This window comes from Pan paniscus, chromosome 2 (assembly GCF_029289425.2).
Source record: "Pan paniscus chromosome 2, NHGRI_mPanPan1-v2.0_pri, whole genome shotgun sequence".
NCBI lineage: Eukaryota > Metazoa > Chordata > Mammalia > Primates > Hominidae > Pan > Pan paniscus.
In genome coordinates, this window is record NC_085926.1 from 111,262,781 (window position 1) to 111,285,033 (window position 22,253).

The window sequence follows — 22,253 nt, forward strand, 5'->3', positions numbered from 1 at the left end:
CCCCAGCCCCAAGGAAGGATCCTCCGTGAAGTGGGGTGTGGCTCATGAGCAGCAAGAATCAGCCTTCTGGTTATAACCATGGCCGGCAATCAAGTGGAATCTCAGGCCTGTTGCTTGTCATCGTGGATGCCTAAGGAGAACCTGGGAAGGCTGTTCTTTTTTTTTGAGACGCAGTCTCGCTCTTTTCGCCCAGGCCAGCGTACAGTGGCGCGATCTCAGCTCACTGCAAGCTCCGCCTCCTGGATTCATGCCATTCTCCTGCCTCAGCCTCCGAAGGCTGTTCTTAATCAACTTGGAGAAAAGACATCAGCATTCTCTTTTATTGTTCCCTTCCATCTCCATTAGTTGAGCCTTCTGACAGCTCTGCTAGGACATTTGTACTTTGACCCACCCCATTTCTGGGGTGGATAAGCAGAGCCAACTTGCCCCCACATCTCAGTGTAACAGATGGTCTGAGCCAGAGGCACCCCTTGATGGGATTCTCTCTACACCTTTCCCCAGCTTGTATATACAAAGTGAACCCCATCAGTGATGAGGGCCCCACATTCTTACAAACTCCTGTAGACAACAAGGGGCTGGAGGAAGAACTCGGAGGATCCCCTGATATCCCCCTAGGTGTGAGCTTTGTCATGACTGACAACACGAAGGCACAAGCCCACCCTGAAATGTCACACTTTTGCTCTGCTCTCCTGCAACCAGCACCTTCCCTTCTCTTCACAGATCTCCAGGACTTCAAGTTAGATGTGCAGCACGTGATTGAAGTGGATGAGGGAAACACAGCAGTCATTGCCTGCCACCTGCCTGAGAGCCACCCCAAAGCCCAGGTCCGGTACAGCGTCAAACAAGAGTGGCTGGAGGCATCCAGAGGTGAGTGGGCAGTAGCCCAGAGGCCAAGGCTGAGGCCAGAAGGGAAGCTGGCCTCCTCCAACTGCTCGCTGCTCAACAAAGCTAGGGCAGCTGCTGCTGTCTCCCAAACCCCCCTCAACATGCCAGCAGCCCTGTCCTCATGCTGGCCAGCTGTCCTCCTCCCTTTTTTTCCTTTTAAGAGACAGGATCTTGTTCTGTCACCCAAGCTGGAGTGCAGTGGCACAATCAGAGCTCACTGCAGCCTCCATCACCAAGGCTCAAGAGATCCTCCTTCCTCACCCATCTGAGTAGCTAGGACTACAGGCACACGCCACCATGCTTGGCTAACTTTAATTTTATTTGTTATAGAGACAGTCTCGCTATGTTGCCCAGGCTGGTCTAGAACTCCTGAGCTCAAGCAATCTTCCCGCTTTGGCTGAAATTACAGGCTTGAGCCACCGTGCTTGGTCATGTGTTCTTTCTTGATATTTGGTCCTGTAGGGTCCCAAAGCAGGTGGCTTCCATTATGGAAGTCCTCTGTCTTAGCATGAGGAATTTCTTTATCCTTTCAGGCTCCAGAAGATATTACTGAGATGCTGCTGTTCCATCCAGGCTCTCAGCACATGGTTCTGCATGCTGCCTGGGGAAGCTCTGTGCCTCCAGGCACACACAGGAAGGCTGCCTAATAAGCCCATTCATTGGAGCCCCAGGGTTCCCTGGCAGGAGGTGGAGCTCTTCCCCATGCAGCAGAGCAATCTTTATAGTGGACTTCATTTTTCCCTCTCCCCGTTTGCATAGTAAATGCAGTTATCTCAGCTGTCACAGCTCCATGCTCAAGCCACAGTGGACAGACACGGCAGCAGGTCTAGGGAAGCCAAGACTTGGTCCACAGAATGCCAGAGGGGAAGGGGTTGTCCCCGAAGTCAAAGCCAGCTTCTTTTCACAACTGACCCCATACTCGAGGCCAAGTAGACCTTACTTGACCTGACTCCACAGCTCAAAATGTACACCTTTTAATTGCTTGAGTCCAGGAGGCTAAGGTTGTAGTGAGCCAAGATCATGCCACTGCACTCTAGCCTGAGTGACAGAGTGAGACCCTGTCTCAAGAAAAAAAAAAAAAAAAAGTATACCTTTAAAAATATTCTATAAATTTTAAGAGTTTTTATTAACTCTTTCTGGTTATGAAAGGAACATATGTTCATTATAGAAAACTTAGAGAATACAGAAAACTCTTTTCAAAAGGGTAAAACACCTAATCCAACCACTCAGAACTAACTGGAGACTAGGGGAAGAAGAGCATTAATCCCTGCTGTCCCCAGCAGAAGGTTGGCAGCAGCCTCTGGGAGAGGCCTGCCTGCCCCACGAGGGTCAAGGGTTTCTCCCACTCCATCTGGCACTTGCTAATAAGCAGCTCATACCTGGGTGGCCCAGCAGCAGGCAGGCACCAGGCTTGGCAACAGCATGGCTCTCAGGAGGGGCCACCAGGGCAAAGCTCAGCACTGATGGCCATAGCTTTACCTGCCAGGAAGCCAAATGCCACCCTAGTTGCTGGGGTGTCCAGGAGCTGTGAATCTGCCTCCTAGCTACAGAACCTGAACACCTGTGAGGCACCATCCCAGGGCACCTGTGGACCAGGAGCAGACAGAGCCTAACAGGCCCCTGATGTGGAAGAAAGGATTTCAGTGGCATTCATGGGGAGGAGAGTGGTTGAAAGTCAGAATATTCCTCTCCAAGTAGCAGAAATGCAATAATGAGGCGATTCCGAGTGATGGCTATGACTGATGGGAAGATTTGCTCATCATCATTTGGGAAGGGAGAATGATGGGAAGCTCCAAAATCAATTTCCTCCTTCCTGGAGGCTTGCAGGAATGATCTCATCTCTCATGTGTGCAGCCTGGGCCTCTCAATCCTTACAACAGCCCTGAGGCAGCATACATTAAGCCTTTTTACAAATGAGGAAACTGGATCAGAGAGATTAATTAACTTGCCCAAGATCACACAGCTAATACCCAGCAGACCCAGAGCGTGAGACCATGGCTGATTCCAAATCCTGCTTCCTTTCTAGCCTCCCTTAGCTCCCTTTAAAGTATAAAATGCTCTTCTACTGACCTATGCACTAAGTTGTGGCAGTTAGTCAGTCAGCCAGTCTGTTAGCTGGTTAGTTAGTTACCTTTTCTCTCTGGCACTCTGTCCTGCTTGTTGCAAGGTTTTATGGGGAGAACGGCATCTTAGGCTTGGTCTTGTGGGGACTCAGGTGGCCATCAGCTCCTAGTGCCTGCCCAGCCTGTTCCTCTCCCTCCGTGCACCTCTCCTTTGTGGAAGCTGCAGAGTGAAGCGTTCTGGACCCATCCCATCTTCCCCTGGCCCTGCCCTTTCCACAGGTAACTACCTGATCATGCCCTCAGGGAACCTCCAGATTGTGAATGCCAGCCAGGAGGACGAGGGCATGTACAAGTGTGCAGCCTACAACCCAGTGACCCAGGAAGTGAAAACCTCCGGCTCCAGCGACAGGCTACGTGTGCGCCGTAAGGCCCGGGCCCACCTGCTGGGGGATGGGGGATCATTGATGGAAGGGCTCACAAAGATGGAAAGGGAGGTAGATACCTGGAGGTGCCACATCCAAGCTCCAGTTCTGTGTGCACTGGCTTTGGCCAGGGGGACAGCCAGGGGTTCTCAGCCAGGGGTTCTCTCCCCTCTGGCTGGCCTCAGGGCCAGCATCTCACAGCACACAGCCCCAGGCGACTGCCTGCTGCCACACCTGCCTGATGGGAGGTTTCCTTCACGGTTACTTTGCAATTGGGATGGGTCAGAATGTGTGTGCTGGGACAGGACGGTGGGTCTTGTCTCAAGCTCAGCAGCGGACACAGCATGTGCCTAGAACAGACGGCCACGTGGGAGGCCTCCAGGCTGCTGTTCTGCCCTACATGAGGTCCCTGGGCCTGCACTCTCTGCACTGATGAGGTGTGCCCAGCACCACCCTCTGGTGAGCTTCCAGGAGGCCCACATGCTCTCAATGCACAGGAAAACAGCAGCTGCCTTTCTGTGCGCTTGCCTGGAGTCCCTGCCTATTCAAAGGAGTGACATCTTACACGGAGTTAGGCTTAGAGTTGGCACCAGAGATGGAATCACTGTGAAGCTAATGAAGTTAAACTTCCATGGTCTTTCACTCACTGACAGAGGCCTCACAAGGCCCTAACTTTGTATGTATCATTTTCCATTCTTTTTGGGGCCTCCGAAACTGTATAAATTTCAGGTTTTAGAAAACCTGGGTCTGTCCCTGGTTGGCATATAAAGCAGAATCACACATGGTCCACTTGCTCCTTGAAGGTTGCTGAGGAACGGCACACATTAGAGAGTAAACGTGCCTTTCAGTGAGTTCTCTGCAGTTTGTCCACAGTGTTGAAAAAAGATTACAGCTTTCCCAGCTGTGCACCTGAGGAAGTACATAGGTGATTTGCATTTGGGGACCTTGCAATATGAGAATTGCGTGTGTTTAAACAGTGGATTCCATTCAGCTCAGCCGGAGGCCGGCTCTGAGATGCTCACTGAGAGACAGTTGGGCCTGAGAACCATAGGGTGGGGTTGAGAGCATGGCAGATTCTTGTTTCCCATCTCATCTTCAGCCTCACAGCGCACTTACTGAGTGCAAGCAGAAAGAAATATCTGTAACATTTAAATTGCCTCTACACTCCCTCACCTTTCTCTCTTTGCCAGCACACATAGTTAACTGTGCATATGTTATGTTGATGCTGCTGTTCTTCTGTGTTATCTCATTTCTTACTCATAACAGCTCCCTGCAGAAGCAGCCCTTGTTTCTGATAAGGACACCAAGCCCCAAGGGAATTCTGTAGCACGCCCCACTCTACATAGGTTGAAAGACCCGGAATGGCTGTTTGATCCCATCTCCACGCTCTCTGGGACTGCCTCCTGGGGATGCTCTACAGGACATCCTGGTCCACACGCCTTCTGTCCTTGCCCTCCTTGCCCCTCCAGGCTCCACCGCTGAGGCTGCCCGCATCATCTACCCACCAGAGGCCCAAACCATCATCGTCACCAAAGGCCAGAGTCTCATTCTGGAGTGTGTGGCCAGTGGAATCCCACCCCCACGGGTCACCTGGGCAAAGGATGGGTCCAGTGTCACCGGCTACAACAAGACACGCTTCCTGCTGAGCAACCTCCTCATCGACACCACCAGCGAGGAGGACTCAGGCACCTACCGCTGCATGGCCGACAATGGGGTTGGGCAGCCTGGGGCAGCGGTCATCCTCTACAATGTCCAGGTGTTCGGTGAGTGTCTGCTGTGGACTGTCTTCTGCTTGGCCTTCTCTCTGGTCTGTGCAGCCTTTCTAGAAATGTAACCCAGGCTCACAAAGGGTTAGCATCTTGTGAAAGGCCACATGCTGAGTGAGGAACAGACATGCTGAAGAGTCAGGGCTCTTCGGATCCCAGAGTAAGAGCACGCAGTCCTGGAGCCTTCCTGTCATGATTCTGATGGTGGAGACCATCAGACCTCTCCTTCCCTCTACTCTGCCTATTAGGAAAAAGCAACAGCCAAAGGGCAGGGGAGCTGCTCCTAACTGCATCCCTCCCAGCCCATCTGGCCCTGGGACAGAAAGACACAGCCCTTCTCACCCTGCTCTGGTTTCCTGGCAGAACCCCCTGAGGTCACCATGGAGCTGTCCCAGCTGGTCATCCCCTGGGGCCAGAGTGCCAAGCTTACCTGTGAGGTGCGTGGGAACCCCCCGCCCTCCGTGCTGTGGCTGAGGAATGCCGTGCCCCTCATCTCCAGCCAGCGCCTCCGGCTCTCCCGCAGGGCCCTGCGCGTGCTCAGCATGGGGCCTGAGGACGAAGGCGTCTACCAGTGCATGGCCGAGAACGAGGTCGGGAGCGCCCATGCCGTAGTCCAGCTGCGGACCTCCAGGCCAAGTGAGTGTAGCCCAGGGGTCTGAGATTCCAGCTGATGATTCACTGAATCCTTTTCTCAGATGAAATCTAACTTGGAACCCCAGTATATAAGATAGAAAAAAGTAGCTTTTAGTTGTAAGCTCAAATTTATATGAATTTAATAAATCTGAAGTGCAGATTTTCACTAATGAAAATAACCCATTTAATTGCTGTATTTTAAAAAAATATTTCTGTGGAACCCAGTTTGACAACCACCACTCTAGTGCTTTGGTAAAGAAAAGCCAGTCTGTCCTTCTCAGCAAGCTTCATTCCAGTTGGGGCCTATGCCAGCTGAGCAGTGACCATGCTCAACCTAGGGAGAGGTAATGGGGATGCAGAGCAACACGGCAAAGACCCTGCCCTCGAGAACTCCCCTATGGAGACGAAACTTACCAGGGAAACAACTTGAGAAAAATACAGCAATGAATATAATACGATGCTAAGTCAGCATTATCGGGTGCCCATGTCCTCTGGTGGGGAAGGTCAGGTAGAGGAGAGACAGGTGCTGGCAGATTCTGTGGAAACCTCCTGAAGGAAGCACTACCCCTCCTGGCCTCACAGACTCTCAGAGGACATTCCCAGTTGCGTTCATATCTCATATTCAGTAGGAAAAGGCCCACATGGTGCCGTGGTGTTAAAATTCCACCATGAAGGGACATGTCCCCACCTCCAGCCTAGACCGAGAAGGAAGGCACAGGGTTCCTGGGCCTCGGGAGAAAATTGAGTTAGTTCACTGGAGATGCACCTCACGTGGATTCAGGAGTTTGCTTGCCATGCCCAAGCCACCCCTGAGCCCTGGCCAGGCAGGCCAGCCTGCCTTTTCCTTCTGGCAGGACAGGGACACCAGCGCTGTCTTCCACGGAGCCTGGCTGGGCAGCACAGAGTGGGTGGCGGTATGGCTGATGGTGGGCCCAGGTTGCCTCTCTGTCTTCTTTCTGTTTTCTCCCCAGGAACAACAGCTCAGCAGGTAAGCCAGGAGACTAACCTTTCCTTCTGCTTCCTGTTGGTCCTCCAGGCATAACCCCGAGGCTATGGCAGGATGCTGAGCTGGCTACTGGCACACCACCTGTATCACCCTCCAAACTCGGCAACCCTGAGCAGATGCTGAGGGGGCAACCGGCGCTCCCTAGACCCCCAACGTCAGTGCGGCCTGCTTCCCCGCAGTGTCCAGGAGAGAAGGGGCAGGGGGCTCCCGCCGAGGCTCCCATCATCCTCAGCTCGCCCCGCACCTCCAAGACAGACTCATATGAACTGGTGTGGCGGCCTCGGCATGAGGGCAGTGGCCGGGCGCCAATCCTCTACTATGTGGTGAAACACCGCAAGGTATGGCCCTGGTGTGGGGCTGCTGCCTCCCCCGCACAGCCTTCCCAGCAAGGCTGAGCAGAGTCACTGCCTCTTGGCCATCTCCCCTTGAGCTCCTGAAGCCTGAGCCGGTAATCCTCACCACTAAACAGGCCCTTCTGTCTCCTCCAGTGTCCATCCCTGCCACCTCCCAGGAAGCTGGTTGTAAGATGGGTGTGTGGGACCCTGGAAGGCCCAGGAAAAAGCCTTGTGCGTGCATCCAGTACTAAGCTCTATGCACTCAATTCCCAGAAGCTCACACTGGCTTCTAGTCCCTAAGGAGACCGTGAACAGTCTCCCTGGTAACCATCACCCTCCTTCTTGCTTTCCTCTGTCGTTAGTTGTTGATGTTACATTTTGTTTTTTTATGAAAGTAAGCCGTGCTGGGTACATACCTGCAGGAACCCTGGCATGGTAAGCCAGCTGTAATGCCAGGAAAACAAATATTTATGAACAAGTGTTTTCTCTGTAGGCTGTAAAATACCCCCTCAGTTCTCAGAATCTGTCATGGCTTGGGTTTGACAAGCAGGCATTTGCGCTCAAAGCACATCATGTTGTTCAGACCTCAGCTATTTCTCCTTGACAGAAGGAAGTCTGTCCAGGTGAATGTTTCAGGAGCTGTCAGGGAGGGAGTCTCGGGCTCTGACAGGATGCGGGGGCAGAGCCCAGCCAGGCCTATGCTCCTGGACACTGTGTCCTGTGAGGCAGGGCAGGGTCCCCAGGCCGCCACTCTCGCTCAAGGCTGTGCTCTTACCTGCTGTTACCCCACAGGGATGAGGACATGAAATTCCCTGTAAGAAAATGTCCTTGAAAATGTTTTTGTTCACTCCAAGTATATGCCATTTTCTTTCTAAGGCCATTTGATAGTAGAAAACTATTATTCTTAAATGGTTTTTTAAAAATTGTATTTGATAAAAGCATATACATGCCGATTTTGCTTATAAAAATGCTATGTGCACTTGATGGAAAGCATATGAATGTGGAATTAAAAGTCTTTGTCCACTCCTCCCCACCTCCACAAACAAGCAAGAAAACAGAACCAACCCTGCACAGTGGAGAGCGCTAGCTGTGCGGTAGCTGTCTCCCTGCCTGGGAGCCCTGGCCCCTGACTCCTTCTATTCTGTCTTTTTTCCCTTACATGCTCTCCTAGAAGTCCTTGGGTCAGGACAAGTCCACAGAGACCCTGGGGTTGTCAGAAAGACACCTAAGGCAGAGCACCCCCTATGCCCCCTCTGCTGCCTCCCCAGAGGCAGGGGGACGGGGCGAGCAGTTTCTCATTAGCCCTCCACCTGCTGGCCTCTTCATAGGCAGCCAGCAAAGCGGGTGAATGAGTTTTTAACAAAAAGCAGCATTGTTCACATGTTGTAGGGCAGGGCTGGTCCTAATCCTATTTCCCCATGTAACTGGACACCTCCATCTCAGAGTTGTAGACAAAGATCAGGGCAGGCCAAATGCCCATGGTTCCCAGGAGACAAAACCCAGCATGAGAGCAAGAATAATATTTTTCAGGCCAATAGGTGGCCGTGAAGCAGCCTCGCAGAAGAGGCAGATTGGCAAAGGCCATGCCGTGGTGATCCGGAAATGCCAGGCTCAGGCCGCATTCACCCCCTCAGTGTGTGTGACAGTGACTAATTACCCTTCTATTTCTTATTTTCATTTCTGGGCCCAGTGGAAGTGTGAGGCCAGCGCTGGGAGGGCAGGGGTACATGGGGCGCAGGGGAAGTGAGACTCCGGACAGGCCCCTGCTGCGTCTGGCTTCTCTCAGGCTCCAGCCTGGGGTCTCCTCAGCCTGGGGTTGCCAAGGCAGAAGTTCTGGCTTGAAAGCAGTTCCTCTCTTACGGAACTAACAAGTCTTAAAGATCACCCGAGAAAGAATTTGAAATCAAAAGTCAGCATTCGGGCTGTGTTTTTTCATCCTCCTTCTCTTGCTGGGGATTGGGAATCATTCAGCTAATTTTCACTGTTTCACATGCATGAAGCAAGTTTCATTTCCTGGTGCATCTGCAGACCCTGGGCTACTGTGTTTGGGTTTCCAGCACCACTGGGGAGTCTCAGTTTGTAAAAACGTCTCCCCTTGGAACAAATCCTGGAAGCCTGACAATGAGCCCAGACCATTCCTGTGCCTTGAATGGTAGGTTTTGTTCGACTTTGGAATATTCTGCTCAGAGAGAAGAGCTTTTCCTTACAGCTGTTTTCTTCCTTCAGCAAACCACAGCTTGAGGCTCCAGCAGGGGGTGTAGAGTTGGCAATAAAGTCTGTTGTCCCGAAAGGTGGCGCAGCAAAGATGAGCAGCCTCTCAGCATCAGCTGTTTGGGAGCCTGGAGCTCCCTTACTTTTTCCTTTAAAGAGCTAGGAATTTGAAGCTATTAAAGATTAATCCATCACAGTCACAATTCATCCACAGTTTTTAAGTTCTGAGCAAGGACTGAAGGCAGGAGCAGAAACAAAGAGGATTGAAATGATAGAAACTGCACTGGGCTGAGGATGTGGAGAGGGGTCTAGAGAGGCCAGGCATTTGCTGGGAATCTACTGTGCACCAAGCTCACTGTGGGGCACTTTATACAACTTCTCTCATTTAATCTTCAGAATAACCTGAGAGAGTTTATTTGCCTCATTGGTGAAATGCAGAGCTGAAGGGTCAGAGAGTTAGGGGACTTGCTCTGAGTTACACAACCGGGATTTGAACCCAGGACTTTGGATCCCAGACTCTTCTTCCCAGGATAGGGTGCAATGATGGGCATGCTCTTTGGAGTCAAGTTACCGTTTTGGTGCTCACTAGCCATGTGGCCTTGAGCAAATTGCTCATTTCTCTAAACCTTAGTCTCCCTATTTGTGAAGTGGAAACAATATTAACACCAATCTTTTGGGCTATTTTGAGGAAAAGGAAGTCGCACCTATAAACTGCTTAGTTCCATGCATAGCACAGAGCAAGTGCTTAGCGAATGTTGCTATTTTAATGGGTGCTGATACTTTCGTTACCTTTCTCATCATTGTGTCTCATTAGAATATAAGCAGAGGGAACCGCATTTGGTTTACATACAGAAGGAGAAAGAAAGCAAAACATGGAGATTCTTTGAAATACAGGGAGAGAAGGTCTTTGGAGGAGTTCTCAGCAATATCAGTCAGGCTATCTGACTTCCGCCACTGAGGTTTCTTTGATGAGATCATTAGACGAGGGATCAGGGAGCCTGACTTGAATGTCCCAGTGAGGTTGGTGTCCCATAGCCAGGGGGGCCAGTCTGAGGCTGTGCCACCCTAACCCCAACCTGGCTTATTGTCCTTCCCCTTCTCCTGCCCTCTTGGGCTCAGCGCTGCTTTCTTTGTAAACCATAGCCCACTCGTAGCCCGAGGCTGAGATGCTGGTCTTTATACCAGCTACCTTCTCCAGCAGGTCACAAACTCCTCTGACGATTGGACCATCTCTGGCATTCCAGCCAACCAGCACCGCCTGACCCTCACCAGACTTGACCCCGGGAGCTTGTATGAAGTGGAGATGGCAGCTTACAACTGTGCGGGAGAGGGCCAGACAGCCATGGTCACCTTCCGAACTGGTGAGAGTCAAACATTGCTCCTTGCTTAGGGTTTCCGTGGGTCTAAGCAAGTTCCACTGGCCCAGGTGAGAATTCCTGCTCACCTTGCCCCAGCTGTTCACCTTGAACTTCATCTTTCCTTCCAGCTACTGCCTCCTTGTGGTTTGTGTGCTAGGCTGAGGTCCCAGCTCTCATCAGGAGAGTAGCCAGCCGGCCTCTCTGGCACCCCTTCGTCCCTCTCTCACACAGGGGCCAGCAATAGTACCACAACAGAACCAGTCTCGGCCGAGGCTGAGCCCACACCCTCAGTGCCCCGGATGCTTATTTGCATCACTTTGTCATGCCGCTTAGCAGAGTCTCAGGCAAAAAGGACTGTGGGAGGGAGATCTCATGCCTGCTTCCTCCCTTGCTGACTACAACCCATTTCCACCTAGGACGGCGGCCCAAACCCGAGATCATGGTCAGCAAGGAGCAGCAGATCCAGAGAGACGACCCTGGAGCCAGTCCCCAGAGCAGCAGCCAGCCAGACCACGGCCGCCTCTCCCGTAAGCCGCTAGCAGCAGGGACGGACGCGCAGTCGGGACTGGAACTGCCTCAGAGGCCTGTTCCCGTGGCTGAATGGGGTCTTGCTTCTGTAGGTCCAGGGTTTTTATGACATCTCCCAGTTAACCACAATGAGGAAATGTAGTTTGGAGCTTTTTAAATAAAAGGCTGGCATTGATGCTGGGATTGCTCACTGGGTGCATCCAGAGAGCAGCAGAGGCCAGAGCTGTGGTCCTTGGGCCTCCACACTCTGGCTTTGCAGAAGGATAGCATAAGGGGTCTTAGCTCAAAGCCCAGGCAGCCGTGGGGAGGTCTGATGTGAACACCAGTGGGTGGAGGGCTGTGGGGAGGAGCGGGCCCGTCAGGAGCAGGCCAGGCCCAGTGGGCATACAGCGTCATCTCACCCTGCTTCCTTCCTCACTGGATACGGTCTTTCCCAGCCCCAGAAGCTCCCGACAGGCCCACCATCTCCACGGCCTCCGAGACCTCAGTGTACGTGACCTGGATTCCCCGTGGGAATGGTGGGTTCCCAATCCAGTCCTTCCGTGTGGAGTACAAGAAGCTAAAGAAAGTGGGAGACTGGATTCTGGCCACCAGCGCCGTCCCCCCATCGCGGCTGTCCGTGGAGATCACAGGCCTAGAAAAAGGTAGGGGCCTGGCCACACCGTGGCCTTGGCCTGATCCCCCAGCTGCCCCTTTCCGCCTGGAGGAGGATGACGAGCCTGGGATCCCCTTCTCTCGGCCCAGGCCCCCACCCACCAGCATGCCTCCGTGTTGCTGTCTGTGGTGTTTACCACAGTCCTAAAGCCTTCTGCCTCCCTCCAGAAGAGCATCCAGAGCCATCTCCCCTGCAGCTCAGCTCTGACAGTGGCGGGTGTTCTTGTGAGGCCTTTGAGAACTTGCTTTGGGGAAGGGCTGCCCAGAAGACCCCTCCAGGTCCTGGGCCTTGAAAGGCCATGGGAGAATCAGAAGGTATTTCCCAGCTCCTGAGTTCAGTGAGTGTCCCTCTCACCAGGCACCTCCTACAAGTTTCGAGTCCGGGCTCTGAACATGCTGGGGGAGAGCGAGCCCAGCGCCCCCTCTCGGCCCTACGTGGTGTCGGGCTACAGCGGTCGCGTGTACGAGAGGCCCGTGGCAGGTCCTTATATCACCTTCACGGATGCGGTCAATGAGACCACCATCATGCTCAAGTGGATGGTAAGCGGGCCTGGCCGTGGACTGCAGTGGAAGACGGCCTCCCCTAAATACCCTTCCCTGTGAGCCTGGGGATTAGACTCCCCCGAACAGGGCACCTGAAAGCTTCATCAGTGGAATTCGGGAGGCTCGTAGTGGCTGGAGCTGCTCTAGTGGTCTCCTGTTGATTCTGGTGCCTTGACCTGGTAGACCTCACCCTCCTTCCTGCCCTTCCCCTGACACCACAGGGGATCCCAACATAACTGTTCAGGGCCCCTTCTCAGCCACAGGGGCCCCTCACATGTCCAGGGAGATCAGAAGCAATTGAAGTCTTTGGAGAAATGGCAATTTGTTTCTTCTCTTCAAAAGCTTAGGGACCTCTAGGCTAAATAAAATAATGAGTAATCTTCACAACATTTTTCAGAGAACCTCAGGGATATCATTAGAAATCTTTGCCAGGGGTCCCAAGTGAAATTCAAACTCTGGACTGGGGTAGAACCTTCATACACCAGTGGTTTTGCTTTGATGATGTTTTCTCTGCCCATTGTCAACTCGTTTCTTCTCCATTCCCTATAGTACATCCCAGCAAGTAACAACAACACCCCAATCCATGGCTTTTATATCTATTATCGACCCACAGACAGTGACAATGATAGTGACTACAAGAAGGATATGGTGGAAGGTGAGACACAGTTCTGTGTTTATAGCTTCTGCGTGATATAGTTTCCTCCGCTGGCATGGGGGACAAGGTATTGGTGAAATCTGGTGAAGCATAAACCTGCGTCTGGTGTGACACGAAGCTCTAAGCTCCGTGTCATTGACTCATTCATAATACCCTTGAAGCTGTCAACTTCATGAACCCATGTGATGATGGGACAACCTGGGTGGACACCTAGAACATTTCCTCCAGCGTTCCTCCACACGCCGCCCCTGTGCCAGTCAGTGGCATCCTCCCCCACACACTGCCCCAGCTGAGTCTGACTATGAGATTGGGATCAAGAAAACCATATACACATTGCCATGCACCATTCTCTGACTCTGTTTCCCAGGGGACAAGTACTGGCACTCCATCAGCCACCTGCAGCCAGAGACCTCCTACGACATTAAGATGCAGTGCTTCAATGAAGGAGGGGAGAGCGAGTTCAGCAACGTGATGATCTGTGAGACCAAAGGTGAAGCTCTTTGGGTTCTCTCTCCTGTCTTGGTGTTTCCAGCGAGGGAAGGCAGAGTCACCATTCCCTGTGCCTGTGCGGTGCTGGGCCTCTTTCCCAGGAAGACTCTTTGTTTTCCAAATACCCTCAGACTTGGTCATGTTTCACTCTCTACTCATTTGTCTGTGCCTAATACTAAATAGGCCATGATGACACCTTCAAGGAACTTGATAATTAACTCATCCATGAAATCAGGGGATAGACCTCATTCTTAAGTTGGGAACTTCCTATAAATACTTTATTCCTGCAATGATATTTGGTGCTTACATGGGTTGGTTTATTTAACTGAACTACAATCCCATGAGATGGGAAAGGAAGTGGGCATGAGGAAGCTGTATACTGCAGCCAAGGCCATGCAGCCGGTTAGGGGTAGAGCATGCTTTGGGCCAGGATTGTCTTAACTACAAGACCAGCCCCTTTCTATTGCACTTAAAACATGTTAAACATAGTCACATAATAACTTGTTAATATTTGCACATTGGTCAGATGGGGAGATAGCATTATCTCCGTTTTGCAGATACTGAAAGTGAGATAAAGCAGTTGTATTGCAAAGAACATAATCAGGAGAAGATCACAAAGGAATAGGAATAGAGACAGAACAACACATTTTTCTCTCATCAAGGCAATAGCATTCTCTCTCCTGCTTCACTGGCTTTCAGTTGTTCAGCAGATCCTCCCTGAGTGCCTCTGTGTCTCTCCCTGCCCTCTTCCATCATGCACACCAGAGGGAGGGCAGATACATGCACAGCCCAGAATCCTGGATCACCTGGTGCAGGGAGTGCCCAGAGGGAGGAAGAGACTTCATAAAGCCTTCACACTGGTCTTCTGGAAGGACCGAGTCTTAGGCTAGGATGAGGAGGGAGTGGCCTAGGGGACAAGGCTGGACATAGCTCCAGATGGTTGGGGTGTCAGGCACCGGGAAGGAGGTTATGGGAGTGAATGCCTAGGAAAGAGGCCACTGAGGATGGTGTGAGATGAGCCGGTGCAGCCAGGGAGAGCTGGAGCCACTGGAGGCTGTGAGGTGGAGGAGGGCCATCAGTGGATTTGTCTGCTGAGATGGGTCACTGGTGACTGTGCAGGGAATGGGCTGAGGGTTGAGAACTGGGGCTCTAAAGTAAAGGTAAAGAGAAGGGATGGGTTTGAGTCTCTTTTCTAAGGAGGTGTGGGCGGGACCAGGGTCAGCTTGCATGCTAGGGCTGGGAGAGAGTGAAAGAAGTTAAAAATAAACTTCAAGGTTTCCAGCTGGAAGTACTGCACAGGTGATGTTGCCACTTATTGAAATGGCAACGGCAAGAAGACAGATTTCATGAGAAAGGAACAAGGTAAAACCACTTGGAGGCTTAGTGAGTCTTTGACTCTTTGGAGACATTGAAATGAAGTGTCTTGATAAGGAGCAGAGCTCCTGCCCCGTGCAGGGGGTCCGGGTGGGGAGATTGGTTTGCGGCTCTTTAGGATATAGGTAGAAGTCACGGGACTAGGTGAGAATATACAGAGAGTACAGACGGGAGGAACCAGGAAGGCCTCCCAGTGTCTGTGGAGGCAGACGGCACAGAGAGGAAAGGAGAGGCGTACAGAGCAGCAGAGAGGTGGGGGACATCAGGGGACAGAGTCCGAAAGCCAGGGGAGAAGATGGCCACTAGGGCCAGCAGGGTCAGATACACCTCCTAACAGCAAAGCTGAAGTGAGGAGCTGATGGCCTTGACTCCACCTCTGAATTGGCATCTCACATGTACTGTGTGTCCTCGTGAGTCCGGGAACACCTGTCCCCCTGCTGTGATCCATGCTAATACCTAGTGCTTCATGTCTCAGTCCACCAGCAGGTAGCACGCTCTTGGGTGTCAGTAAATTCTTCCATTCCCAATTCTTTTTCTGGCTCCTGCATTTTAAATATTTTCTTCCAAAAGTTCACCAGTTCTTCCCAAAAGCACTACATCGCTTCTGCCGGAAGGACCCAGTCCAACTCTAGTGCATGGCTCACAGACATCTCGCTCTGCTTTGAAATATAAGGCTCAGGTCTCCGCCACACCACCAGATTTCACATTAGATTCCAATTTCATGCTGAGTGTGGACACCATTCAAATAAGAGATTTTGAGGCCCAATCTAGTGAGTTTGACCCCATTTCCCAAACCCATGGAATGAGGGTATTTTTTTTTCTATTTGTTGTGAAGGAAATATCAAAGAAACATATGCTGAAGTGAGTTTTGTCCACAATTACAGCTCGGAAGTCTTCTGGCCAGCCTGGTCGACTGCCACCCCCAACTCTGGCCCCACCACAGCCGCCCCCTCCTGAAACCATAGAGCGGCCGGTGGGCACGGGGGCCATGGTGGCTCGCTCCAGCGACCTGCCCTATCTGATTGTCGGGGTCGTCCTGGGCTCCATCGTTCTCATCATCGTCACCTTCATCCCCTTCTGCTTGTGGAGGACCTGGTCTAAGCAAAGTGAGTGAGTGACGCTTTCAGTGGGAGGATCCTGGGCGGGAAATGGGGGCTCCACTAAGGAGGCCTCTGCCTAGGTCTGTGTCCATGGAAAGCTCAAGCCCAAGTCCCCCAAAGGTCTCGGAGGTCAGAGAACACCCAACGACTGGGCCCCTCCCCCGGCTCACAGACCTCGGCTTGGGGAGGAGGAAGGAGGGCAAGTTGGGCTGTCTTCTCTGCACCTTTGGAGCTCGGGACCTATGTTGTGCCATCTTCTGAAGTGTCCGAAGCTGCTCCTCTGACCTCACATTCCTACTTACAGTCCATCCTGCCTCTTCCCTGGGTGCGGAGCTGCCTTCAGCTTTCCCCTCTATCCTGGAATCTGACTTTTAGTCACTAACTTCTGCTTCAGATGGCAAAACATCTGGTCAGCTTACCTCCTCTAGATATTGTTCTTCTTTTCACTCACCGCCTCCTGCTCCCAAGCCCTGGACCCTCTATCTCCCCACCCTTCTCCCTGCAGAAGAGTCTAGGTGTCAGGTAGAAATGGGCGACACAAAGGAGACTCTAGGAAAAAATGTTCTCCATCACTTGGGCACTGTCAACTCCCTGCCTACGTCCTTCAACCCTCTGTGGCCAGGAGCCTCCTGAGATCCTTGTGGGGCTTTTCCAACCCATCCCAGGCTACCTTGGCCTAAGCACACCTTTATTTTTCTGCCCTTCCAGAACATACAACAGACCTGGGTTTTCCTCGAAGTGCCCTTCCACCCTCCTGCCCGTATACTATGGTGCCATTGGGAGGACTCCCAGGCCACCAGGCCAGTGGACAGCCCTACCTCAGTGGCATCAGTGGACGGGCCTGTGCTAATGGGATCCACATGAATAGGGGCTGCCCCTCGGCTGCAGTGGGCTACCCGGGCATGAAGCCACAGCAGCACTGCCCAGGCGAGCTTCAGCAGGTAGCGCATTCTTGGGTGTGGGCAGCAGGTATGGGACACCCAAGAGGGAGTGGCTGGGCTGCCTTGGGGGGCCTCCTCCCTCCTAGGGTCTCAGGCTGGGCTGCTGGGCCAGGCTCTCTTTAGTCAGGAGCAGATGCTCCTGTTGTTGAGTGAACACTGGAAAGTTACCTGGACTCCCCGGCGTGGCCGTCTCATTACTCTTCCTTTTGAGCAGCAGAGTGACACCAGCAGCCTGCTGAGGCAGACCCATCTTGGCAATGGATATGACCCCCAAAGTCACCAGATCATGAGGTAACCAGGCCTCTCCCCTTTCACTCCCAAGCCCCACAGCCTCACTTTCCCTTTAGCTCCTCAAATCCAAGGCCTGTCACTGACAGCCAAGCAGTAGTGCTGTACTCAGGGGTCCCCGTGACTGACAATCATGCTGCTCTGAACCATTGCCCTAATAGGCAGTTGTTGCATTTGCAATTGCAATGCCCTTTCTGCCTGAGGGCATGGGTTGGCATCTCGGAATCCTCCGTCACTAGACAGATCAGAAGCACCCACCACAACTGACTTTGCCCATGGGCCCCTGGACACCTGACTTCACATTCTCCCACATGGAATAAAATGGAAATGGACTAGAATGATCAGTGGGAATGATGGTGTGGTACCTCTTGATGTTCAAAGGGGAGAGCAGTCCTTGCCCCATCTGAGCTCTCACCAGCTCTGATGCCCTCAGACAGGGAGACAGCCAGCAGGGGGATGGGGCGACAGGCCCACCCTGCCCAGCCCCACCTCCCCATCTGGGCTTGTGCACTGCAGGGGTCCCAAGTCTAGCCCGGACGAGGGCTCTTTCTTATACACACTGCCCGACGACTCCACTCACCAGCTGCTGCAGCCCCATCACGACTGCTGCCAACGCCAGGAGCAGCCTGCTGCTGTGGGCCAGTCAGGGGTGAGGAGAGCCCCCGACAGTCCTGTCCTGGAAGCAGTGTGGGACCCTCCATTTCACTCAGGTTGGTTCCAGAAGCAGGGCAGGGAAATTAAACAGGCTGGGGATGACATGAGGTAGGCATCCACAAGCCAGTAGTAACAGTCTTCAAAGGTGGGGCTTGGTAAGGAGCCAGCCACAGCATTTATGTGGGAGGGATGGGGCATCGAGGGTGGCTGGCCACTTTCCTTCACTGCTGAAGGCCCAGTAGGTCTGTGGGATGTCCAAGTGGGTTCTACTGCAACATGATAAGCTGCGGTCCTCAGCCTCTGAGAAAAAGGCTATTTCTCCATTTCAGAGAAAAAAGCCCTTTTTGGTCTCTGCATTTCAAGGCCATTCACAAATTCCATTTGCTGCTCATCACACTAAGAGGCATTCTCTATTCACTCTGAAATGCCTTGCTTTGTTGAGGCTTGTCTCTTAATTAAGGAATAAGGTTGCCTCAATCATTAAGGAGCCAAATTCTTACAAACATCATCATCATAACTCTTTGTACTTCCACGGAACTTTTTCTCCAAGGAGTTTGGGGCCATTCACGCTAAGCCCATCCCATTGTCTTCCTCCATGCTAGTCTCCTTAGAAATCAGTGGATACTTGGTGAGGGCACCAAGTATCCACTAACGTTTCTTAGCTTCTCTGTGTGTGTGCCCATTCATAGGCAGATCCTGGACTCTGTCTCTAGGAGATTAAATTTAAAAGATGCTGGGTCCTAAAGCTCGACCCAGCATCATTTAAACTGGACCGTGTCAATCTGGGGGGACTGGATTGTGAGTGGGATGATTGTAACCAGAAGCCATAGCAAAGGGTGGACTAGCCGCCTAAACATAGAAAGAGCAGGGCTTCCTTCTGCGTTTCACGGGCTGCACTGACTTCATCTGCTCCCGTGGTGTGGGCTCAGTGCGGGAGTCTCTACGGTCCCAGCATGAGTGGGAAATGGGTGGCAAGTGGCCCTCCCTGTTTTGATGAGAGACCTTGGAGGGAACAGAAGTGCCCTTGTCTCGGTTGTAGGTTCCAGAGCCAGTGTAACCATCTCCACCACAGATAGAGATTGGCCCAGTGTCACTGGGTGTTGGCTCCTCGGTCAATCTGGATTTTAATGGTTCCTACTCTTTCTCCCCTCAGGGCCCCCATGCTGCTTGGGCCTTGTGCCAGTTGAAGAGGTGGACAGTCCTGACTCCTGCCAAGTGAGTGGAGGAGACTGGTGTCCCCAGCACCCCGTAGGGGCCTACGTAGGACAGGAACCTGGAATGCAGCTCTCCCCGGGGCCACTGGTGCGTGTGTCTTTTGAAACACCACCTCTCACAATTTAGGCAGAAGCCGATATCCCAGAAAGACTATATATTGTTTTTTTTTTTTTTAAAAAAAGAAGAAAAAAGAGACAGAGAAAATTGGTATTTATTTTTCTATTATAGCCATATTTATATATTTATGCACTTGTAAATAAATGTATATGTTTTATAATTCTGGAGAGACATAAGGAATCCTACCCGTTGAGGTTGGAGAGGGAAAATAAAGAAGCTGCCACCTAACAGGAGTCACCCAGGAAAGCACCGCACAGGCTGGCGCGGGACAGACTCCTAACCTGGGGCCTCTGCAGTGGCAGGCGAGGCTGCAGGAGGCCCACAGATAAGCTGGCAAGAGGAAGGATCCCAGGCACATGGTTCATCACGAGCATGAGGGAAAAGCAAGGGGCACGGTATCACAGCCTGGAGACACCCACACAGATGGCTGGATCCGGTGCTACGGGAAACATTTTCCTAAGATGCCCATGAGAACAGACCAAGATGTGTACAGCACTATGAGCATTAAAAAACCTTCCAGAATCAATAATCCGTGGCAACATATCTCTGTAAAAACAAACACTGTGACTTCTAAATAAATGTTTAGTCTTCCCTGTAACCTTCAAACTGAGTCATGTGTGAGTCAGCATTTTCTTTACATGTTAGAATTCAGTCTCTGAGTATTTGAAGAAAATACCCACTTACAATATTTTCAGGTCCATCAGAAATGAGATCTGGAAAAGGTAGTAAATGTTTCTCTTTTTTGTTTTTTAAAACAGTGAATGTCAGTTGTGCTTGGATTCATGCAGAACACATTACTGTTTAGTCCACAAGGGAACCGTTGTACAACAGACCAGGAAAAACAGATTCATAGTTCTCTTACCAACTGGACTTGAGATGAAGTTTAGGTCATATTGAAGAAATAGAACTAATCTTTTTTATATAGGTGTGTGTTGAAGACCAAATATTTTCTCCAAAATACTGTTTGTTTAGCTAAGTGCTGTGCCACACATGGACATATGGTGCATAATAAATTCACTTCCCTTCTTTCCAAAGATACACCAACATTGCCAGAGTAGTTGACTCACTAGTTTAAAATCAACATTTACTTACTGTTGTCCAACCAAAGGATCAACCATAGATTCTTTTTAAATTGAAATTTTAAAATCTTTATATGTGGAAGTGGAATTAGATGGAGACTGATGCTTGCAATGAAAGCCTTACTACGCTTTGTGTTTTGGGGCTGGAGAGGGTGGGGGGAGCCTGTATTTTCTAGATTTCTGTAAAATTGAGTTACAGATGAAATGCCACTTGAGACAATCTCGTTAAGTGGGGGCCAGACCCAGGCTTTTAACATGAAGAATTTGATAAACAGGGTCCTAGGGAAGAGTCACTCTGACTGTTTAGGGCAAGTGCATCCTCTGCTGGCCAAAATAAGTATAGCACCTGCTATTCCTGACTTCTGCATCCTTTTTCCATCAAGCTCAACGTCAGAGAGAACTTCATGTGGAAATGCAGCATGGTTTTCAGGAAAGCAGTATTTTAAAAATATTATTTAAAAAGAAGGACTGCAAGGAACAGGTAAATGTTAGGAAATGAGAAGCAGAGCAGGGAAGAGAAGAGAAAAAATAAGATACTGTGATTTCAGACAACCTGGCATCACGACCCAGAGCTCACTTCTGGGGTGGGTAGGGCTGACGCTCTCAGTCATTGCTTTGCTATCCAGAGGCCCCCCAATCTGAGCTGTAACTCACCTTCTAGCCCCACTGGTTTTTACATTTTTTCCTTTGTTTTTTCTCCTTGATGATCTAAGGTAGCTGTCAAAATGAATTCTGGTGAACTTTTCTGAAGTGATAGGTGAAACATCTGCTTTCTGCACAGCACTGGAATCATAGCACTCAATGGATTTAGCTCTAAAGAGAAATTTAGCACATGGCTCACAGACCTCCCTAAGCGGGGGAGCCCGCTGTGGTGGGACAGGCTGGCTGGCAGGCATGAGCAACTCCTTTACTCTGAAGTTGTGACAGAGGGGCTGGACTCTGTGGTTTCTTTTTCTTCCAATGCTGAGATTGATCATCGGTGATACTATGGATGACAGTTCAGAATAGGCAAGTTATATGAACAATTGACCCACAAGTAACTCAGTGTAGGCTGATTTTTGGCCTTACCCTCAGAGGTGAGGCTGCTCCTCTGGGAGCACAGCAGAAGGCAGGGAAGTGTGCCAGGAGCAGGATAGCTTCCCAGCCACCCTGCCCATGCCACACCCTGCTGGTCTACTTGTGTTTGAAGCTTAACTTCCCAAAGACTCAGATGCTCTAACTTAACTACAGATTTAAGACTAAGCCTGGAATCAAGTTGAAATGAACCTAAAGCTATCAACATATTTTGTCCAATTCAAAATAAAGTAATTGAGTGTTAACTGTCGTCAATTCCCAAACATGCGGAATGAAGCCCTGAATATTGTAGAATTAACTAGTGATTTAGTCCAGCTCAGTTTGGGAATAATTATCCCGATTAGCTTTCCTCTCAGTTGAAATGCACAGCAAGTCCTGATGTGGCTCTTCTGTAGACTGTAGGTCCACTCTTGCTGCAATCAGAATCAGAATCTCAGAATGGGAAGGAACCCATTCTACCAATCCTTCATTTGTCAGATAATAAAATGAGGCCCAGGAAGATAACGTAACTTCTCCTGATTCTCTACAATTACCAAGGGGATGGTATCGCCTCAAGACCTTTCTCAGAGACCAGCCACTCTCTCCAGGCAGCTGCTTCTTGTGGCTGCCAGCTCCCACGAAGGCCCCGGTGACCCCCACCTGGCATTCACACCCTGTTCAGTCCCCTCCCACATCACACAGGGTCAGCCTGTGACCCATATGACAATAGTGACGCTATGTCACTTCTGAGCTTGGGCTGTAAAAGACTGTGGCTCTTGTGTACATCATTCTCTCTTGCTCTCTCCCTCACTCTTGGATCACTTGCTCTGGGAGAAGTCATATCCCAAGCGGCCCTATGGAGAGGCCCACATGGCGAGGAACTG

General features: G+C 51.2%; 1 protein-coding gene across 9 annotated transcripts in view; it reads left to right on the forward strand.

Moving 5' to 3' along the window:
• The window catches only part of BOC (BOC cell adhesion associated, oncogene regulated), a 75,812-nt gene extending 55,969 nt beyond the window's left edge, over positions 1–19,843 (forward strand). For 5 of the 9 annotated variants that reach the window (XM_034957091.3, XM_034957095.3, XM_008978813.5 and 2 more), the window contains 16 exons: positions 721–867; positions 3,228–3,371; positions 4,840–5,133; positions 5,500–5,772; positions 6,806–7,113; positions 10,520–10,682; positions 11,096–11,206; positions 11,645–11,851; positions 12,220–12,401; positions 12,954–13,059; positions 13,427–13,549; positions 15,807–16,028; positions 16,731–16,963; positions 17,178–17,254; positions 17,768–17,961; positions 19,059–19,843. In XM_034957091.3, coding sequence (XP_034812982.2) covers positions 721–867; positions 3,228–3,371; positions 4,840–5,133; positions 5,500–5,772; positions 6,806–7,113; positions 10,520–10,682; positions 11,096–11,206; positions 11,645–11,851; positions 12,220–12,401; positions 12,954–13,059; positions 13,427–13,549; positions 15,807–16,028; positions 16,731–16,963; positions 17,178–17,254; positions 17,768–17,961; positions 19,059–19,246 — 2,972 coding nt within the window. In that variant the 3' untranslated portion in view covers positions 19,247–19,843. The remainder of the gene's footprint in view (positions 1–720; positions 868–3,227; positions 3,372–4,839; positions 5,134–5,499; positions 5,773–6,805; positions 7,114–10,519; positions 10,683–11,095; positions 11,207–11,644; positions 11,852–12,219; positions 12,402–12,953; positions 13,060–13,426; positions 13,550–15,806; positions 16,029–16,730; positions 16,964–17,177; positions 17,255–17,767; positions 17,962–19,058) is intronic. The other 4 variants (XM_063602506.1, XM_055110280.2, XM_063602505.1 and 1 more) reach the window with 1 other exon arrangement.
• The last annotated feature ends 2,410 nt before the right edge of the window (positions 19,844–22,253 follow it).